This window comes from Pseudophryne corroboree, chromosome 7, assembly GCF_028390025.1.
Source record: "Pseudophryne corroboree isolate aPseCor3 chromosome 7, aPseCor3.hap2, whole genome shotgun sequence".
Taxonomy (NCBI): Eukaryota; Metazoa; Chordata; class Amphibia; order Anura; family Myobatrachidae; genus Pseudophryne; species Pseudophryne corroboree.
The window spans coordinates 407,024,981-407,043,731 of record NC_086450.1 but is presented as its reverse complement, the minus strand read 5'-3'; the positions used below and the strand labels follow the sequence as shown (position 1 = coordinate 407,043,731).

The 18,751-nt window shown below is 49.2% G+C and overlaps 1 protein-coding gene across 5 annotated transcripts in view; it reads right to left on the bottom strand.

Annotated features, from left to right (window-relative positions):
• Positions 1 to 712: 712 nt before the first annotated feature.
• The window catches only part of IFT140 (intraflagellar transport 140), a 364,909-nt gene continuing 346,870 nt past the window's right edge, over positions 713 to 18,751 (bottom strand). For all 5 annotated transcript variants that reach the window (XM_063934664.1, XM_063934666.1, XM_063934665.1 and 2 more), the window contains 5 exons: positions 4,736 to 4,942; positions 3,550 to 3,762; positions 3,307 to 3,473; positions 2,180 to 2,321; positions 713 to 1,666 (listed from right to left, as the gene is read on the bottom strand). In XM_063934664.1, coding sequence (XP_063790734.1) covers positions 1,463 to 1,666; positions 2,180 to 2,321; positions 3,307 to 3,473; positions 3,550 to 3,762; positions 4,736 to 4,942 — 933 coding nt within the window. In that variant the 3' untranslated portion in view covers positions 713 to 1,462. The remainder of the gene's footprint in view (positions 1,667 to 2,179; positions 2,322 to 3,306; positions 3,474 to 3,549; positions 3,763 to 4,735; positions 4,943 to 18,751) is intronic.

The window sequence follows — 18,751 nt, the reverse complement described above, 5'->3', positions numbered from 1 at the left end:
CGCACAGTGAATGTCTGTCAGCACTCTGACTGGTGGATTGCTCCAGTCATCCACCAATAAGCGTGCTGCCAACCTTTCACTGTCTGGCTGCAGGCTGGGAGGCAGAATTGGTGCCTGCACAGAAGCTGTCAATAACCGCAGGTACGCCTTATGACAACAGGTGTACAGTCCACTTGCAGAGATGTGTACAGTTCAGCCCTTTTGTGGATAAGGGGGGGGCCATGCCTGTACGGGGGCGGGCCGGGAACATTTTCAGGGTGGCTGCTTGATGTCACATGCAGCAAATCCGATTAAAATAAATGGCCGCTGACCGCCTGACAGCACAGCTAGGCTGCGCTGCCAAGGGTCAACCTTAATTCGATGCATCTGCAATTTTGCATCAGGAGGTGGCGTCACACATGCTGGGTGGCTTTACCCTGTGCTGGGTGGCCCCCAGCATGTGAGGAGATGGACACAGATCTTGCTGCGTATATATCTGAATCAGGTCCAATGAACGAGGGGCGGAAATATTTGAGATGATAATGTAAACCCTTCTAGGGCTAATGAAGGGGTTGAAGCTGCATGTTCTCCCCATTATGAAGGAAGCGTGGTACAATGAAGTAACAAAGGATTACACCCTTTTCACGGCATATCTCAGCATTTCATATATCTAATATATAACTACCAAGATTTTACCTTGTATGGACAAAACCAAGCAGTCATAACAGGTGGATCAGTCAATAAAATCTTTTATATATACATACATGTATAAACAGACAATAAAAAATAATTTAACTTTTTTAGAAAAACAAAATCATTTCCCCAGTTTCTCCCTTTGCTGTAACTATTATATAAAAAGTGAGAGTTGGCCGACGGTTTCATCCGTTTCCAACAGTGCTGTGACGCTACACGCTTGTCTGACTTTGGCTGTATGGTGGCCTCTGGAGTACAATGCCCACCATCTAGGCTGACGTTGGATGTGCTCTGGAAGTAGAAGTTACACTTTGCTGCACCTGCTTCTTATCACATTACATGACATTATGCCCTGATCCCATTGCTTTATGTTAATATCAGGGCATCATAAACTGTCTGTCACTGGTTCCATAGGTAAGCTCGTCCCTGGTGTCTGTGAGCAATGCTGCCTGACTTTACACAATCAGGGTAAGGAGCCGCACTGGGGACTTCACTAGAAAAAGGCCGCTTAGATTGCAGAGGGATATGTGCCATTGTATGCTGGATAGAACTGATCCAATACCCTTTATCAATCACTTATAGTCTCTTTGACCAAAGGCCCAAGTGACGGGATAAAGGTCAGAGACAAGAAGCTTGATTGGTGCCAGAAGGCTAGGCACACATAAACGTGATGTACGTTATGGTTGTGTAATGATGCAGCTCATTTACAACTGCTATTTACAGTACATCTCCATGCTGGAATAGGGTAGTCAACATGAGCCAATGATAGGAACCAATGATGCAGGAATGGTTAACCATTGTACTCTATATCGGGTGCTTCTTCCACCTCCTCGCTGTCTTCCATGCTATTGTGCCGCACATGCTCAGACACAGGTTGCTGGCTGTGTGGGATGGAGAGGGCCCGGTACACCGTCTCCACTGTGCTCTGCGGTACGTAATAGCTTAGGTTGACTGAGGGCATCTTGGATCTCATTTCCTCTAGAAAGCGGTACGCCTGGTGAGAAGGGAGCGAGAGAGGGAACAGCAACATGTTTCAGATATGTTGTCCATCTGTACATCTCTAATATACATATCTGGCTGCATACAGTAGGTGAGACACTAATATTCACCAATTGTGGTATGGTGGGTTATGGTTCCCGGGACTGTGAGCTGAATATCCCAAACCAAAGGGTTAAGTCAATAAATCCAATCTCATTTGTAGAATATCCTACAATATAAATTAACATTAATATTGAAGCTCCCAGGCCCAGGAACAAGGTCACACAGGATCTACTTATTCTTGCAACATGCACACTGGCAGATCGGGCTTTTAAGGCAGTCTCAACCAACATCCGATGGACTGAGCTGGTAGTTTTGGTGACCAATTTTGGGTCAATTTGATCTAAAACAGTTAAATTGGTTGCGCAAATAAAACTACATATTGGGCAACTTAAGGTTATATGCAGAGCACCCTGTTTTGTGCTACATTGCTGGGGGTAATAGATAAATTCTCAGCTGCCCACTTTACCTTCTGAAAGTCTTCCTGCTGTGTATAATGATCCACCAGAAATGCATACACATCCCCGATGCGGACAGCACTTTCCAAGTCTGGTTCTTCCAGCAGCTGCTCACATTGTCTGATTGCTTCTTGCTTGTCCACGGAGTAAGATCTGTTGGGGCAACCATAAATTATTGTCTGTCTGCCTATCATAGCACTAGAAACCGGTAACATGACTAATATACAAAGTTGCAACTTACAGCCTAACACATCACTAGGAGCCATAGAAACAACACTGATGTATAAAGTGACAATATAGAACCAATCAAATCACTAGGAAACAGTGACATTACTTAGGTAAAGAACTGCAATCGTAAACCATGGTACAACCCTTCTATTCATTTAGCTTTATTCATATAATGGCTGCTTCAGGCTTATTGCAGACCCCATCACTATCCCTTATACACTAAAAGAAGCCAAAAGAAGCCACTGAATAAGATGAAGAAACAGAACCTGTCATAGGAGCAGCTTTAACCCACGTAATATTTCTTGTGGAAAATCCACCAAACTAGAGTATTGTACACTTTTTGCTGCATTAGAATGGACAAAATGTCAGAATGTTGCGTGTGGTTACTGGAGGTGGTGTGTTGATGTTATTATACACACTGATCTTTGCTAACACCGATTGGATACTAAGGTCCTAAGAACGTCCCCAGCCCTGGTGAAGAACAGGCGAGATGGTCAGACTTGAATATCTGGAGGACGCAGAGTTTGTAGCAGGAATTTTGTAGATGAACCTACAGAAGGCTTATTAATATGTGGTCACAACCCCCGAGGGACAGCCACACCGGAGAAAGGGTGGGGCCATGAAGGAGTAGAGAGTGGATGCTCTCTGAGGCCTGAGAGCGGAAGATGGCTGGATGGCATTACTGGTAACGCACAACTGCAATTGCTGGAGTCATACGTCTGGGAGTGCACACATTCCTGGCCAGGTGGGAATGACCATCAAACTTCCAGCTGTGATACCAAAAGAGGACTTGCTGGGTGGGTGCCCTTACACTGCTAGGGGTCTTTTACAGAGCCATATAAAGTCTACATACTGTTGGAGGAATCTACAGAATGGTATAAAGAATACAATGGTTCCAGTTATATCTTACCTGCGTGCCTGGACAAACCGCTTGACCAGCGTTATCTTGTTCTGCATGTCAGACAGCTTTCTTTCTTGTTCCTCAGGGCTCCGCATCTTGGCTTTGCTCAAACACTTGTAAGCCTCCGTCAGTGCCCCTATTGCCTTCTCATAATTCTGATACTCGTCAATCTCCACCTAAAACAGAGGTGGGTTCAGGAATAGACAAGAAAACATCATAGATAATCATTAATTCATTGTCCCAAGCTCTCACCTGAGCGCAGGCATCGTAGAAACCAGCTAAAAGGTCAAGGGCCCGTCCCTTAGTGTAGAAGGTGATAATGTTATTGATGATGTTGGGATCGTGGCGCCAGTCCAGGGACTGCAGATAATTGGCTGCCATGATGTAGATTTCCTTCTGTCGGGACACTCCAGCAAAGAACACAATCTTCTCAGTGTCACCTGACTTTAGCAATGACCTCATGGCCTACAATGGACAACAAGGACATGTCTGGAGAGTCTGGTGCATTATACAGATAATGGCAAGCATACATCGCTACACTGTGGCAGCAATCTTAGTCATTACAATCCTCTGCAATTCCTTAACAATAACCTATTACCATATATTAACATTTCCTAATTCTAAAGAATATTGGGGCAGATGTATTAACCTGGAGATGGCATAAGGAAGGGGTGGTCTTCAGTATGCCGAATGTCGGGATCCAGGCGCACATTATACCGGTGCCGGAATCCCGACACCCGGCATACCGACAGCTATTCTCCCTCGTGGGGGTCCACAACCCCCCTGGAGGGAGAATAAAATAGTGTGGCGCGCGTAGCGCTCCACCGTGCCCGCAGCGTGGCGAGCGTAGCGAGCCCGCAAGGGGCTCCTTAGCGCTCGCCACGCTGTCGGTATGCCGGCGGTCGGGCTCACGGCGCCGGTATGCTGGTCGCCGGGAGCTCGAGCGCCGGCATACCGTACTACACCCTAAGGAAGTGATAAACCAGTGATAAATGCAAGGTGATACACGCACCAGCCAATCAGCTCCTAACTGTTAATTTACATACTGGAGCTGATTGGCTGGTGCGTGTATCACCTTGCATTTATCACTGATTTATCACTTCCTTGTGCCTTCTCCAGGTTAATACATCTGCCCCATTGTATATAAACTCTGATCTTTTAGAAAGTGTCTGAATGACTACATAGAGACCTCGCACAACTGTGGAAGACAGGCATCCAGAGCATTACTCTAACCTCAGAGGTGCATTTCTCATACCTGCATCCCTGGCATCATTACTTATCACCCACGGAAATGGTCTGCTTTGGTTTTCTTACTTTATGGCATTTAAATACATTATTATATTACATATTCTGTATATTAAGTCTACCCACAGAGCTATTCACCTATCAGAGCGTTTCTATTACTGTCTGGCGGAGACAAAGAAAAGAATGGCCTTACCTTCAGTTTGTTTCCAGCCTGGGTGTATTTCTTAGTTGCAAGGTGATAATTGCCTTGCCGCATGCAGCAGTCTGCGATTCGCTCCAGCAGCTCCCGTCTGGCTTCCTCACTAAGCTCTTTGGAGTTTTTCGACACAGTCATCTTTTCCGCCATGTCTTCTGTGATTATGAGGTTCTGCTCCAGGCATAGCTGAAGAGCATCGTAGTACTATGGGGAAAGTATACATTGGATGCATTGTCCTACTCACACTGATAAAAGTCAGATTGATCATGTTCAGTGGTCAGGTCATCTTGGGGGTGTAGTGTCCTATATCTGTATAGGGTGTTATAGAAGTATATTACGGTCACGTCATGTTGGGGGTGTAGTGTCCTATGTCTGTATAGGGTGTTATAGAAGTATATTAGGGTCATGTCCAGTGGTTAGGTCTTGTTGGGGGTGTAGTGTCCTATGTCTGTATAGGGTGTTATAGAAGTATATTAGGGTCATGTCCAGTGGTTAGGTCTTGTTGGGGGTGTAGTGTCCTATGTCTGTATAGGGTGTTATAGAAGTATATTAGGGTCATGTCCAGTGGTCAGGTCATAAAGGGTGTGTAGTGTCCTATGTCTGTATAGGGTGTTATAGAAGTGTATTATGGTCATGACCAGTGCTCAGGTCATGTTGGGGGTGTAGTGTCCTATGTTGGTATAGGGTGTTATAGAAGTGTATTGTGGTCAGGTCATGATGGAGGTGACTTGCATTGCATACTGTAGTAACAAGGAGTACTATGCAGCCCATGGGCTTTAGCTGCAACACTTATTGTTAGCTACCCTGTTAGGAAAAGGGCTGTTACTAGCTAAAGCTTAGCTAAGGCTGGAGATATTCTCTAACACAGAACAAGGAACACGTATGGAACCAATCCACGATTCTATTAGCTTTCTAGCTCTCTCTAAACACTCAGATGCTCACTCGTACAATAAAAAAAGGTAGCTGACTGGAAGCGCTGGGTAAGATGCAATTTGTGTAGGAATTCACGGTCTATTTGCAGCATCAGAAATTTTATTATTCCCCTTCTATCCTCTTGGAGGACAGTGGAACAGAGGGCCAACAAAGAATTTTAAGAACTTCTAGACAAAGTCTGGAATCCTCCTCATCATATGCAGACATGATAGCCTCATTAACCACTTGCCTGGCATAGTCGCATTGTTTGCAACCCCACCAGCAAGTGCACTATCTGATCTGGTTGCAAACGATGCGACCAGTCAGATACATAGCATGGGCGGCTGCCAGAATATAATCTTTCTGCAGCCACCACTCACACAGGGACCTCCCTCCCCTTCTGCTTTCCTGCACCCTCCCCCAGTGTCTGCTGTGCTGCTGATTACTGATGAGCAGCCGCTGGGCAAATCAAAAGTCGCAATGGTCACAATGTGTTTCGATGTTCTGATGGTGGTGAGCCGGTGTTTGAAAAGCAGATATTTCTTACAAATATTTAAATATATATATATATATATATATATATATATATACATACATACATACATACATACACACACACAAGTTTTATGGTAAGAACTTACCCTTGTTAAAACTCTTTCTGCGAGGTACACTGGGCTCTACAAGGAATGGACAAGGCTCAAAGCTTTGACTGTTCCCAGAATGCATAGCGCCGCCTCCTATATCATCCCGCCTCCCTGCACAGGATCTCAGTTTTTAGTTAACCAGTCCAATGCAGTAGCAGGAAAAGAGACGACAACGGTTAGTAGCCACAACACTGCATTCTCACGACAGGAGACGTGTCAGCGGCTAATGCCATACCAACCCAAAGAAGCTAAGTGCGTCAGGGTGGGCGCCTTGTGGAGCCCAGTGTACCTCGCAGAAAGAGTTTTAACAAGGGTAAATTCTTACCATAAAACTCGTTTTCTGCTGCGGGGTACACTGGGCTCCACAAGGAATGGACAATGGGGATGTCCTAAAGCAGTTCCTTATGGGAGGGGACGCACTGTAGCGGGCACAAGAACCCGGCGTCCAAAGGAACCATCCTGGGAAGCGGCAGTATCGAAGGCATAGGTCCTTATGAACGTGTTCACAGAGGACCACGTAGCTGCCTTGCACAATTGTTCAAGGGTCGCACCATGTTGGGCCGCCCAAGAAGGTCCAACAGACCGAGTAGAATGGGCCTTAATGTGATCAGGAGCAGAGAGACCAGCCTTCACATAAGCATGTGCAATCACCATTCAAATCCATCTGGCCAGAGTTTGCTTGTGAGCAGGCCAGCCACGTTTGTGAAACCCAAACACAACAAAAAGAGAATCAGATTTCCTAATAGGAGCAGTTCTCTTCACATAGATACGGAGAGCACGTACCACATCCAAAGACCGCTCTTTGGGAGACAGATCAGGAGAAACAAGTGCCGGAACTACAATCTCCTGATTAAGGTGGAACGAAGAAACCACCTTAGGTAGATAGCCGGGACGAGTCCTAAGAACCGCCCGGTCACGGTGAAATATCAGATATGGGGAACTACAGGACAAGGCACCCAAATCAGACACTCTTCTAGCTGAAGTAATAGCCAGCACAAACACCACCTTAAGGGAAAGCCACTTAAGGTCAGCTGAACCAAGAGGTTCAAACAGAGACTCTTGTAACGCCTCCAAAACCACCGACAAGTCCCTAGGAGCCACAGGCGGGACATAGGGAGGTTGGATACGCAACACGCCCTGAGTAAAGGTATGCACATCATGTAAGGTCGCAATTTTTCTCTAAAACCACACCGACAAGGCAGATATTTGAACCTTGAGGGAGGCCAGACGCAGGCCTAAGTACAGGCCCTGCTGAAGAAAAGCCAACAACTTGGCTATACTAAACTTGGAAGCGTCAGAATCGCTAGATGCGCACCAAATAAAGTAAGAATGCCAGACCCTTTAATAAATCCGAGCCGAAGCCGGTTTCCGGGCCCGCAACATAGTTTGAATGACCGCCTCAGAAAACCCTTTAGCCCTTAAGACGGAAGCTTCAAGAGCCATGCCGTCAAAGACAGCCGGGCTAGGTCCTGGTAGACACAGGGGCCCTGAACGAGGAGGTCTGGGCGTTGTGGAACTAGAATTAGACGCTCTGACGATAGGCCTTGCAGGTCTGAGAACCAGTGTGGTCTGGGCCACGCTGGAGCTATGAGAAGCAGAATTCCTTTTTCTTGCTTGAACTTCCGAATTATCCTGGGCAGGAGTGACACCGGAGGGAACACGTACAGCAGCTGAAACCTCCACGGTACCGCCAGCGCATCCACGAATGCTGCTTGAGGATCCCTTGTCCTTGCTCCGAAGACCGGAACCTTGTGATTGTGTCGAGACGCCATCAGATCTACTTCTGGAAGGCCCCACCTTTCCACTAGGAGTTGAAACACTTCTGGATGGAGGCCCCACTCGCCGGCATGCACATCCTGACGACTGAGAAAGTCCGCTTCCCAATTCAGGACTCCCAGAATGAATATTGCCGATATGGCCGGTAGATGGCGTTCTGCCCACTGTAGAATCCGTGAGACTTCCTTCATTGCTAGGCGGCTTCGAGTGCCGCCCTGATGATTTATGTAAGCCACTGTGGTGGCGTTGTCCGACTGTACTTGAACAGGAGGGTTCTGAATTAAATGCTGGGCTAGGTTTAAGGCATTGAAGACCGCCCATAACTCCAGAATATTGATCGAGAGGAGGGACTCCTCCTTGGTTCACCGTCCCTGAAGGGAGCGTTGCTCCAGCACCGTGCCCCAACCTCTTAGACTGGCATCTGTCGTCAACAGGACCCAGTCGGATATCCAGAACGGACAGCCCCTGCACAGTTGTTGGCCCCGGAGCCACCAGAGCAGCGACAGACGGACCTCCGGAGTCAATGAGATCACTTGAGACCTGATCCGGTGAGGCAGGCCGTCCCATTTGGCTAGAATCAGCCTCTGGAGAGGGCGAGAGTGAAATTGAGCGTACTCCACCATGTCGAATGCTGACACCATGAGGCCCAGCACCAGCATCGCCGAATGTATCGACACTTGCGGACGAGATAGGAAACAACGAATCCTGTCCTCAAGTTTCAGGACTTTCTCCTGAGACAGGAACAACCGCTGGTTGCGAGTGTCCAATAGTGCTCCCAGATGCACCATGTTCTGAGCAGGGATCAGAGATGACTTATTCCAGTTGATGAGCCACCCCTGGGCTTGCAGAAACTGGACCGTCACATCTAGATAATGCAGGAGAAGTTCTGGGGAATTTGCCAGGATTAACAAGTCGTCCAAATACGGCAGTATCCTGACCCCTTGACGGCGGAGTACCACCGTCATCACCGCCATGACTTTTGTAAAGACTCGCGGAGCCGTTGTTAAACCAAAAGGTAACGCCCGAAACTGGTAATGGCAGTTGCCAATCGCAAATCTCAGGTATTGCTGATGAGACACTGCTATAGGAATATGCAGGTAAGCATTCTGTATATCCAGGGAGACCATGAAGTCCCCAGGTTCCAAGACCAGAACTATAGAGCGAAGGGTTTCCATCCGGAACTTGGAAACCTTCACAAACCTGTTCAATGCCTTGAGGTTGAGAATGGGCCGGGAGGACCCATTCGGTTTCGGGACTAGAAACAGCGGAGAATAGTACCCCCGGCCCCTCTGCGCAAGAGGCACCTGTACTACGACTCCTGTATCCAGGAGGGTCTGTACCACTGAATGTAGAGTATTTGCCTTTGTCTTGTCCAACGGGACATCTGTCTGGCAAAATCGATGAGGGGGTCGGTTTTTGAAGGCTATGGCGTAACCTCGAGTGACTACTTCCCGTACCCAGGCATCTGAAGTGGTCTTCAACCATTCCTGGGTATACCCTAGAAGCTGGCCCCCCACCCTGGGATCCCCCAGAGGGAGGCCCACCCCGTCATGCGGCAGGCTTATCTGTCTTGGAAGCTGGCTGACGGGCCGCCCAGGCTCTTTTGGGCTTAGGCTTACCAGGTTTGGAAGTGCGGGCCTGCTTGTTGTACGCCTGACCTTTTGCTTTACCTGAAGGACGAAAGGGGCGAAAGGAAGTACCTTTAGCCTTCGACACAGAAGGAGCAGTACTTGGCAGACAGGCAGTTTTGGCAGTAGCCAAGTCAGCCACAATCTTATTTAAATCCTCCCTAAACAGAATATCTCCCTTAAAAGGGAGTACCTCCAGGGTTTTTCTAGAGTCCAGATCCACAGACCAGGATCTCAGCCACAATATCCGGCGAGCCAGGACTGACTTAGTAGAGGCCTTGGCTGCCAGGATACCGGCATCAGAAGCCGCCTCTTTAATATAACGAGAAGCTGTGACAATATAAGACAAGCATTGTCTAGCATGGTCAGGGGAGATTTCAGCATCTAACTACAAGGCCCATGCTTCAATGGCCTCTGCAGCCCAAGTAGCTGCAATAGTGGGCCTTTGTGCAGCACCCGTGAGGGTGTAAATCGCATTCAGACAACCCTCTACACGTTTATCCGTAGGCTCTTTAAGAGACGTGACGGTGGTGACCGGTAGAGCTGAGGAAACCACCATCCTAGCCACATGTGAGTCCACTGGAGGAGGCATTTCCCAATTCTTAGACAGCTCCGGCGCGAGGGGATAGCGAGCCAGCATCTTCTTTTGAGGCACAAACTTCGTACCCGGGTTTTCCCAGGGTTCCTGACGTATATCAATTAGGTGGTCAGAGTGAGGTAAAACTTGTTTAATCACCTTCTGACGCTTGAACCTATCTGGTTTCTTAGGAGGAACGGATGGCTTGGGATCATCCGTAATCTGTAAAATTAACTTAATAGCTTCCAAAAGATCAGGAACATCCACATGTGACCCACCCTCCTTATCAGCCGTATCTGAGTCAGAACCTGTGGGGTCAGTGTAAGTGCCGTCTTCATCCGACGAGGTGTCAGTGACAGCAGTGGATTGTGAGGAGACAAGCGCTCGCTTAGAGGACCCCTTGGACGTAGGCGAGCGACGGTCAGACTTTTTAGTAGTCAGGGACTGGTTCAACTTCTTTATTTGAGCAGATAAATCGTCCGCCCACGGCGGGTTAGCTGCAGGGACCACAAATGGTTGTACCGGCATTAGGGGTCCCATACGGGGTGTTAGTTTATGAACTAGCGTATGCAGAAGCGTGGAAAAAGCGGCCCACGGCGGGTCATTATTTGCCCCCGTTGCCCTGTCCCACTGGGGGGCAAGGAGCCCGCTGAACCAGAGCCCAAAGCTGCTATATTCTCCTCATAGATATCTGCGGCTTCAGCAACACCGGCAGTGTGTTCAGCCCCAGAACCGTTACCCTCAGAAGCAGACATGATATAACTTGCAGTATCAGGTAACACAGTACAATTTGTCAGCCGCACAATACCTCTAGCCCAAACCCCTGCGCAGTGTAGTCAGCACCAGCAGAGATAAAGGAGAGATATGGTGACTAAATCACAGAGAAAAAATAAGATTTTACTTACCGGTAAATCTATTTCTCGTAGTCCGTAGTGGATGCTGGGGACTCCGTAAGGACCATGGGGAATAGACGGGCTCCGCAGGAGACATGGGCACTTTAAGAAAGAATTTAGGTTCTGGTGTGCTCTGGCTCCTCCCTCTATGCCCCTCCTCCAGACCTCAGTTAGAGAAACTGTGCCCAGAAGAGCTGACAGTACAAGGAAAGGATTTTGGTCATCCAGGGCAAGATTCATACCACCCACACCAATCACACCGTATAACATGAGTTTATAACAACCAGTCAACAGTATGACAACAACAGAGCATCAGGTCCAACCCTGATGCAACCATAACATAACCCTTATTGAAGCAATAACTATATACAAGCATTGCAGAAGAAGTCCGCACTTGGGACGGGCGCCCAGCATCCACTACGGACTACGAGAAATAGATTTACCGGTAAGTAAAATCTTATTTTCTCTAACGTCCTAGTGGATGCTGGGGACTCCGTAAGGACCATGGGGATTATACCAAAGCTCCCAAACGGGCGGGAGAGTGCGGATGACTCTGCAGCACCGATTGAGCAAACACAAGGTCCTCCTCAGCCAGGGTATCAAACTTGTAGAACTTTGCAAAAGTGTTTGAACCTGACCAAGTAGCCGCTCGGCAAAGCTGTAATGTCGAGACCCCTCGGGCAGCCGCCCAAGAAGAGCCCACCTTCCTAGTGGAATGGGCCTTAACTGATTTTGGCAGCGGCAATCCAGACGCAGAATGAGCCTGCTGAATCGTGTTACAGATCCAGCGAGCAATAGTTTGCTTTGAAGCAGGAGCACCAAGCTTGTTGGAAGCATACAGGAGAAACAAAGACTCTGTTTTCCTGACCCTAGCCGTTCTGGCTACATAAACCTTCAAAGCCCTGACCACATCCAGCAACTCGGAATCCTCCAAGTCAGTAGTAGCCACAGGCACCACAATAGGTTGGTTTATATAAAAGGATGAAACCACTTTCGGCAGAAATTATGGACGGGTCCGCAATTCTGCTCTATCCGCATGGAAAACCAGATAGGGGCTTTTATGTGACAAAGCCGCCAACTCTGACACACGCCTAGCCGAAGCCAAGGCTAATAGCATGACCACCTTCCACGTGAGATATTTCAACTCCACCGTTTTGGGATTTCAGGAAACTCAACACCACGTTAAGATCCCAAGGTGCCACTGGAGGCACAAAAGGGGGCTTAATATGCAGCACTCCCTTTACAAACGTCTGAACTTCAGGTAGAGAAGTCAACTCCTTTTGAAAGAAAATGGATAGAGCCGAAATCTGGACCTTAATGGAAACCAATTTTAGGCCCAAATTCACTCCTGACTGTAGGAAGTGAAGGAACGGCCCAGCTGGAATTCCTCCGTAGGGGCATTCCTGGCCTCACACCAAGCAACATATTTTCGCCATATACGGTGATAATGTTGAGCTGTTACGTCCTTCCTAGCCTTTATCAGCGTAGGAATGACCTCATCCGGAATGCCTTTCTCTGCTAGGATCCGGCGTTCAACCGCCATGCCGTCAAACGCAACCGCGGCAAGTCTTGGAACAGACAGGGCCCCTGTTGCAACAAGTCCTGTCTTAGAGGAAGAGGCCACGGGTCCTCTGTGAGCATTTCTTGCAGATCTGGATACCAAGTCCTTCGTGGCCAATCTGGAACAATGAGTATTGTTCTCACTCCTCTTTTTCTTATTATCCTCAGCACCTTGGGTATGAGAGGAAGAGGAGGGAATACATAGACCGACTGGAACACCCACAGTGTCACCAGGGCATCTACAGCTATCGCCTGAGGGTCTCTTGACCTGTCGCAATACCTCTGTAGCTTTTTGTTGAAGCGGGATGCCATCATGTCCACCTGTGGCAGTCCCTACCGACTTGTAATCTGTGCGAAGACTTCCTGATGAAGTCCCCACTCTCCCGGGTGGAGGTCGTGTCTGCTGAGGAAGTCTGCTTCCCAGTTGTCCAATCCCGGGAGGAACACTGCTGACAGTGCGCTTACGTGATTCTCCGCCCAGCAAAGAAATCTGGTGGCTTCCGCCATCGCCACTCTGCTCCTTGTGCCGCCTTGTCGGTTTACATGAGCCACTGCGGTGATGTTGTCTGACTGAATCAGAACCGGTTGGTCGCGAAGCAAGTTCTCCGCTTGACGCAGGGCGTTGTATACGGCCCTTAGTTCCAGGATGTTGATGTGAAGGCAAGTCTCTTGACTTGACCACAGACCTTGGAAATCTCTTCCCTGTGTGACTGCCCCCCACCCTCGGAGGCTTGCATCCGTGGTCACCAGGACCCAGTCCTGAATGCCGAATCTGCGGCCCTCTAGAAGGTGAGCGCTCTGCAGCCACCACAGAAGAGGCACCCTGGCCCTGGGGGATAGGGTGATTAACCGATGCATCTGAAGATGTGATCCGGACCACTTGTCCAGTAAGTCCCATTGAAAGGTCCTCGCATGGAACCTGCCGAAGGGAATGGCCTCTATGATGCCACCATCTTTCCCAGGACTCGAGTGCAGTGATGCACTGACACCTGTTTTGGTTTTAATAGGTTCCTGACCAGTGTCATGAGTTCCTGAGCTTTCTCTATCGGGAGATAAACCCTTTTCTGGTTTGTGTCTAGAATCATGCCCAGGAAAGGCAGACTAGTCGTAGGAACCAACTGCGACTTTGGAATATTTAGAATCCAGCCGTGTTGCCGTAACACTTCCAGAGAAAGTGCTACGCTGATCAGCAACTGCTCTCTTGATCTCGCCTTTATGAGGAGATCGTCCAAGTATGGGATAATTGTGACCCCTTGCTTCCTCAGGAGTACCATCATTTCCGCCATTACCTTGGTAAATATTCTCGGTGCCGTGGAGAGACCAAACGGCAACGTCTGAAATTGGTAATGACAATCCTATACCACAAATCTGAGGTACGCCTGATGAGGTGGATTAATGGGGACATGAAGGCATGCATCCTTTATGTCCAGAGACACCATAAAATCCCCCCCTTCCAGGCTTGCGATGACCGCTCTCAGCGATTCCATCTTGAACTTTAACCTTTTCAGGTATATGTTCAGGGATTTTAAATTCAATATGGGTCTGACCGAACCGTCCGGTTTCGGGACTACAAACATGGTCGAATAATAACCCCTTCCCTGTTGAAGGAGGGGAACCTTGACCACCACCTGTTGAAGATACAATTTGTGAATTGCAGTTAACACTATTTCCCTCTCGTGGGGGGAAGCTGGTCGGGCCGATTTGAGGTATCGGTGAGGGGGGCATCTCTTCGACTTCCAGCTTGTATCCCTGAGACACAATTTTTATTGCCCAGGGATCCACCTGGGAGTGAACCCACTTGTGGCTGAAATTTCGAAGACGTGCCCCCACCAGGCCTAGTTCCGCCTGTGGAGCCCCAGCGTCCTGCGGTGGATTTTGTAGAGGCCGGGGAGGACTTCTGTTCCTGGGAACTAGCTGTGTTGTGCAGCTTCTTTCCTCTGCCCCTGCCTCTGGCAAGAAAGGACGCACCTCGGACTTTCTTGATTTGTGATCGAAAGGACTGCATTTGATAATGTCGTGCTTTCTTAGGCTGTGCGGGAATATAAGGCAAAAGATCAGAATTACCAGCTATAGCTGTGGAGACCAGGTCCGTGAGCCCTTCTCCACACAATTCCTCAGCCTTGTAAGGTAAACCTTGCATATGCCTCTTTTAGTCGGCATCACCTGTGCATGTTCCACAGGACAAGTCTAGCAGAAATCGACATAGCGTTGACTCTAGAACCCAGTAGACTAATGTCTCTTTGGGCATGTTTTATATATATATATATATATATATATATATAAAAAAGACAGCATCTTTTATATACATATATATATATATATATACACATACATATACATATGTATACCCATACTAGGGTCTCAATGTCCACGCTGCTACAGCGCTATAACCCCATGCCGACACAATCGTCGGTCTGAGTAGTGTACCAGCCTGTGTGTAAATGGACTTCAAAGTACTTTTACTGCAAGCTATCTGCAGGATCCTGAGGATAGCTGTTAAGTCAGCGCTACCTTTTGAGTAAACGTGACAAGCTTTGTCCACCCTAGGGGAAGATTCCCATCGTATCCTGGCCCTAGTAGGGAAAGGATACTCCCTGAGAATTCTTTGTGGGAAGCTGCAGCTTCTTGTCTGGAGATTCCCGCTCTTTTTCTTCATGAGAGGAGGGAAATTTACCTCAGCTTTCTTCCCCTTAAACATGTGTACCCTTGTGTCAGGGACAGATGAGTCATCAGTGATATGCAAAACATCTTTTATTACAATAATCATATATTGAATACTTTCCTGCCATTTTGGCTGTAACTTTGCATTATTGTAGTCGACACTGGAGTCAGACTCTGTGTCGATATCAGTGTCTATTATTTTGGATAGTAAGCGTTGTGAGACTCTGAATGTCTCTGCGACATAGGGACAGACATGGGTAGATTCCCTGTCTGTTCTCTAATCTTTTGTGCAATAAATTTACCTCAGCACTTAATTTCACATATCCAATCAGGTGTCGGCGTTGTCGACGGAGACACCACACACACACACATTTGCTCCATCACCTCCTTAGGAGAGCCTTTTACCTCAGACATGTCGACACACACGTACCGACACACCACACACTCAGGGAATGCTCATCTGAAGATAATTCCCCCACAAGGCCCTTTGGAGAGACAGAGAGAGAGTATGCCAGCACACACCCCAGCGCTATATGACCCAGGAAAAAACACAGCAATTTAATGTTTACCCAGTAGCGCTGTTATTATCTGCGCCAAATTATGTGCCCCCCCTCTTCTTTAAAACCCTCTCTTCTACCGTGGTATAAGCAGGGGAGAGACCGGGGAGCTTCCTCTCAGCGGTGCTGTGGAGAAAAAACATGGCGCTGGTGAGTGCTGAGGAAGAAGCCCCGCCCCCTCGACGGTGGGCTTCTGTCCCGCTTAAATATACATTTTCTTGGCGGGGGCTCATATATACAGTGCCCAACTGTATATATGTTTACTTTTGCCAAAAAGAGGTCCAAATGCTGCCCAGGGCGCCCCCCCCTGCGCCCTGCACCCTTACAGTGACCGGAGTATGTGAGGTGTGTGGGAGCAATGGCGCACAGCTGCAGTGCTGTGCGTTACCTCAGTGAAGAACGGAGTCTTCTGCCGCCGATTTCGAAGTCTTCTTGCTTCTCATACTCACCCGGCTTCTGTCTTCCGGCTCTGCGAGGGTGACGGCGGCGCGGCTCTGGGATCGGACGGCGAGGGTGAGATCCTGCGTACGATCCCTCTGGAGCTAATGGTGTCCAGTAGCCTAAGAAGCAGGACCTAGCTTCAGAGAGTAGGGCTGCTTCTCTCCCCTCAGTCCCACGATGCAGGGAGTCTGTTGCCAGCAGAGCTCCCTGAAAATAAAAAATCTAACAAAATACTTTCTCTCAGCAAACTCAGGAGAGCTCACTGAAAAGCACCCAGCTCGCTCTGGGCACAGTATCCAACTGAGGTCTGGAGGAGGGGCATAGAGGGAGGAGCCAGAGCACACCAGAACCTAAATTCTTTCTTAAAGTGCCCATGTCTCCTGCGAAGCCAGTCTATCCCCATGGTCCTTACGGAGTCCCCAGCATCCACTAGGACGTTAGAGAAATACGTAATACAGTATCTCTTTGTGAAAATCCTATATTAGATAAAACCTGACGCACCAAGCCCCCTCAGGTTATAGAATATAGGGATAGCAAGTTGAGTGAAAGGCACGAAATGGACACCACTCAGCTATCAAATGCACACACAAATAGTCACAGTTTGTACAATGCAGAGGTGCACTGGACTAGCTTACACAGCTATATAACAATAGATATAACAGTCAGTGGTGCAAGTGGGCGGGTACGGGTGGGTACGGCGTACCCGTAAGAATTTAGCCGTGGGTACGCCGTACCCACACCGACGGGCCGCCGCTCCTCTTCCTTCCCTCCCTCCCCCACGCCGCACCGCCGCACACGCCGCTGATGTGAGGGCAGGAGAGGCAGGAGAGTGCAGCCTGCGCCTCTCGTTCCCCTCAGTCTCCGGTGGGTGTTTCAGTTTACGTCAGCGCCGATCCGTGAGCCAATCAGAGCTCGCACCCGCGAGCTCTGATTGGCTCACGGATCGGCGCTGAATTAAACTGAGACACCCGCCGGAGACTGAGGGGAACGAGAGGCGCAGGCTGCACTCTCCTTCCCTCACATGACAGACATGAGGACAGCGACGGCAGCAGCAGCGGTGAGTAGGGGAGGGGGGCATGTTATACCTGGCACTGGGGGGGCATGTATACCTGGCACTGGGGGCATATCTGGCACAGGGGGGCATATATACCTGGCACTGGGGGATATCTGGCACTGGGGGGGCATGTTATACCTGGCACTGGGGGATATCTGGCACTGGGGGCATATTTGGCACAGGGGGGGTATATATACCTGGCACTGGGGGATATCTGGCACAGGGGGGCATGTATACCTGGCACTGGGGGCATATCTGGCACAGGGGGGCATATATACCTGGCACTGGGGGCATATCTGGCACAGGGGGGCATATATACCTGGCAATGGGGGATATCTGGCACAGGGGGGCATGTATACCTGGCACTGGGGGCATATCTGGCACAGGGGGGCATATATACCTGGCACTGGGGGATATCTGGCACAGGGGGGCATGTATACCTGGCACTGGGGGATATCTGGCACTGGGGGGGCATGTATACCTGGCACTGGGGGATATCTGGCACTGGGGGGGGGGGCATGTATACCTGGCACTGGGGGATATCTGGCACTGGGGGCATATCTAGCACAGGGGGGCATATATACCTGGCACTGGGGGATATCTGGCACTGGGGGGGGGGGGCATGTTATACCTGGCACTGGGGGGGGCATGTATACCTGGCACTGGGGGATATCTGGCACTGGGGGCATATCTGGCACAGGGGGGCATATATACCTGGCACTGGGGGATATCTGGCACAGGGGGGCATGTATACCTGGCACTGGAGGATATCTGGCACTGGGGGCATATCTGGCACTGTAGGGGCATTTCTGTATCTGGCACGGGGGGCAATGTATATCTGACACAGTGGGGGCATTTGTGTATCTAGCACTGTGGGGCAATGTGTATCTGACACTGTGAGGCAATGTATGGCACTCTGGGGGCATTTCTGTATCTGGCACTGTGGGGCAATGTGTATCTGGCACTGTGGGGCAATGTGTATCTGGCACTGTGGGGCAATGTGTATCTGGCACTCTGGGGACATTTGTGTATCTGGCACTGTGGGGCAATGTGCATCTGGCACTGTGGGGCAATGTGTATCTGGCACTCTGGGGACATTTGTGTATCTAGCACTGTGGGGCAATGTGCATCTGGCACTGTGGGGCAATGTGTATCTGGCACTGTGAGGCAATGTGTATCTGACACTCTGGGGACATTTGTGTATCTGGCACTCTGGGGACATTTGTGTATCTGGCACTGTGGGGCAATGTGTATCTGGCACTGTGGGGTTATATGTATCTGGCACTGTGAAGCAATGTATATCTAGCACT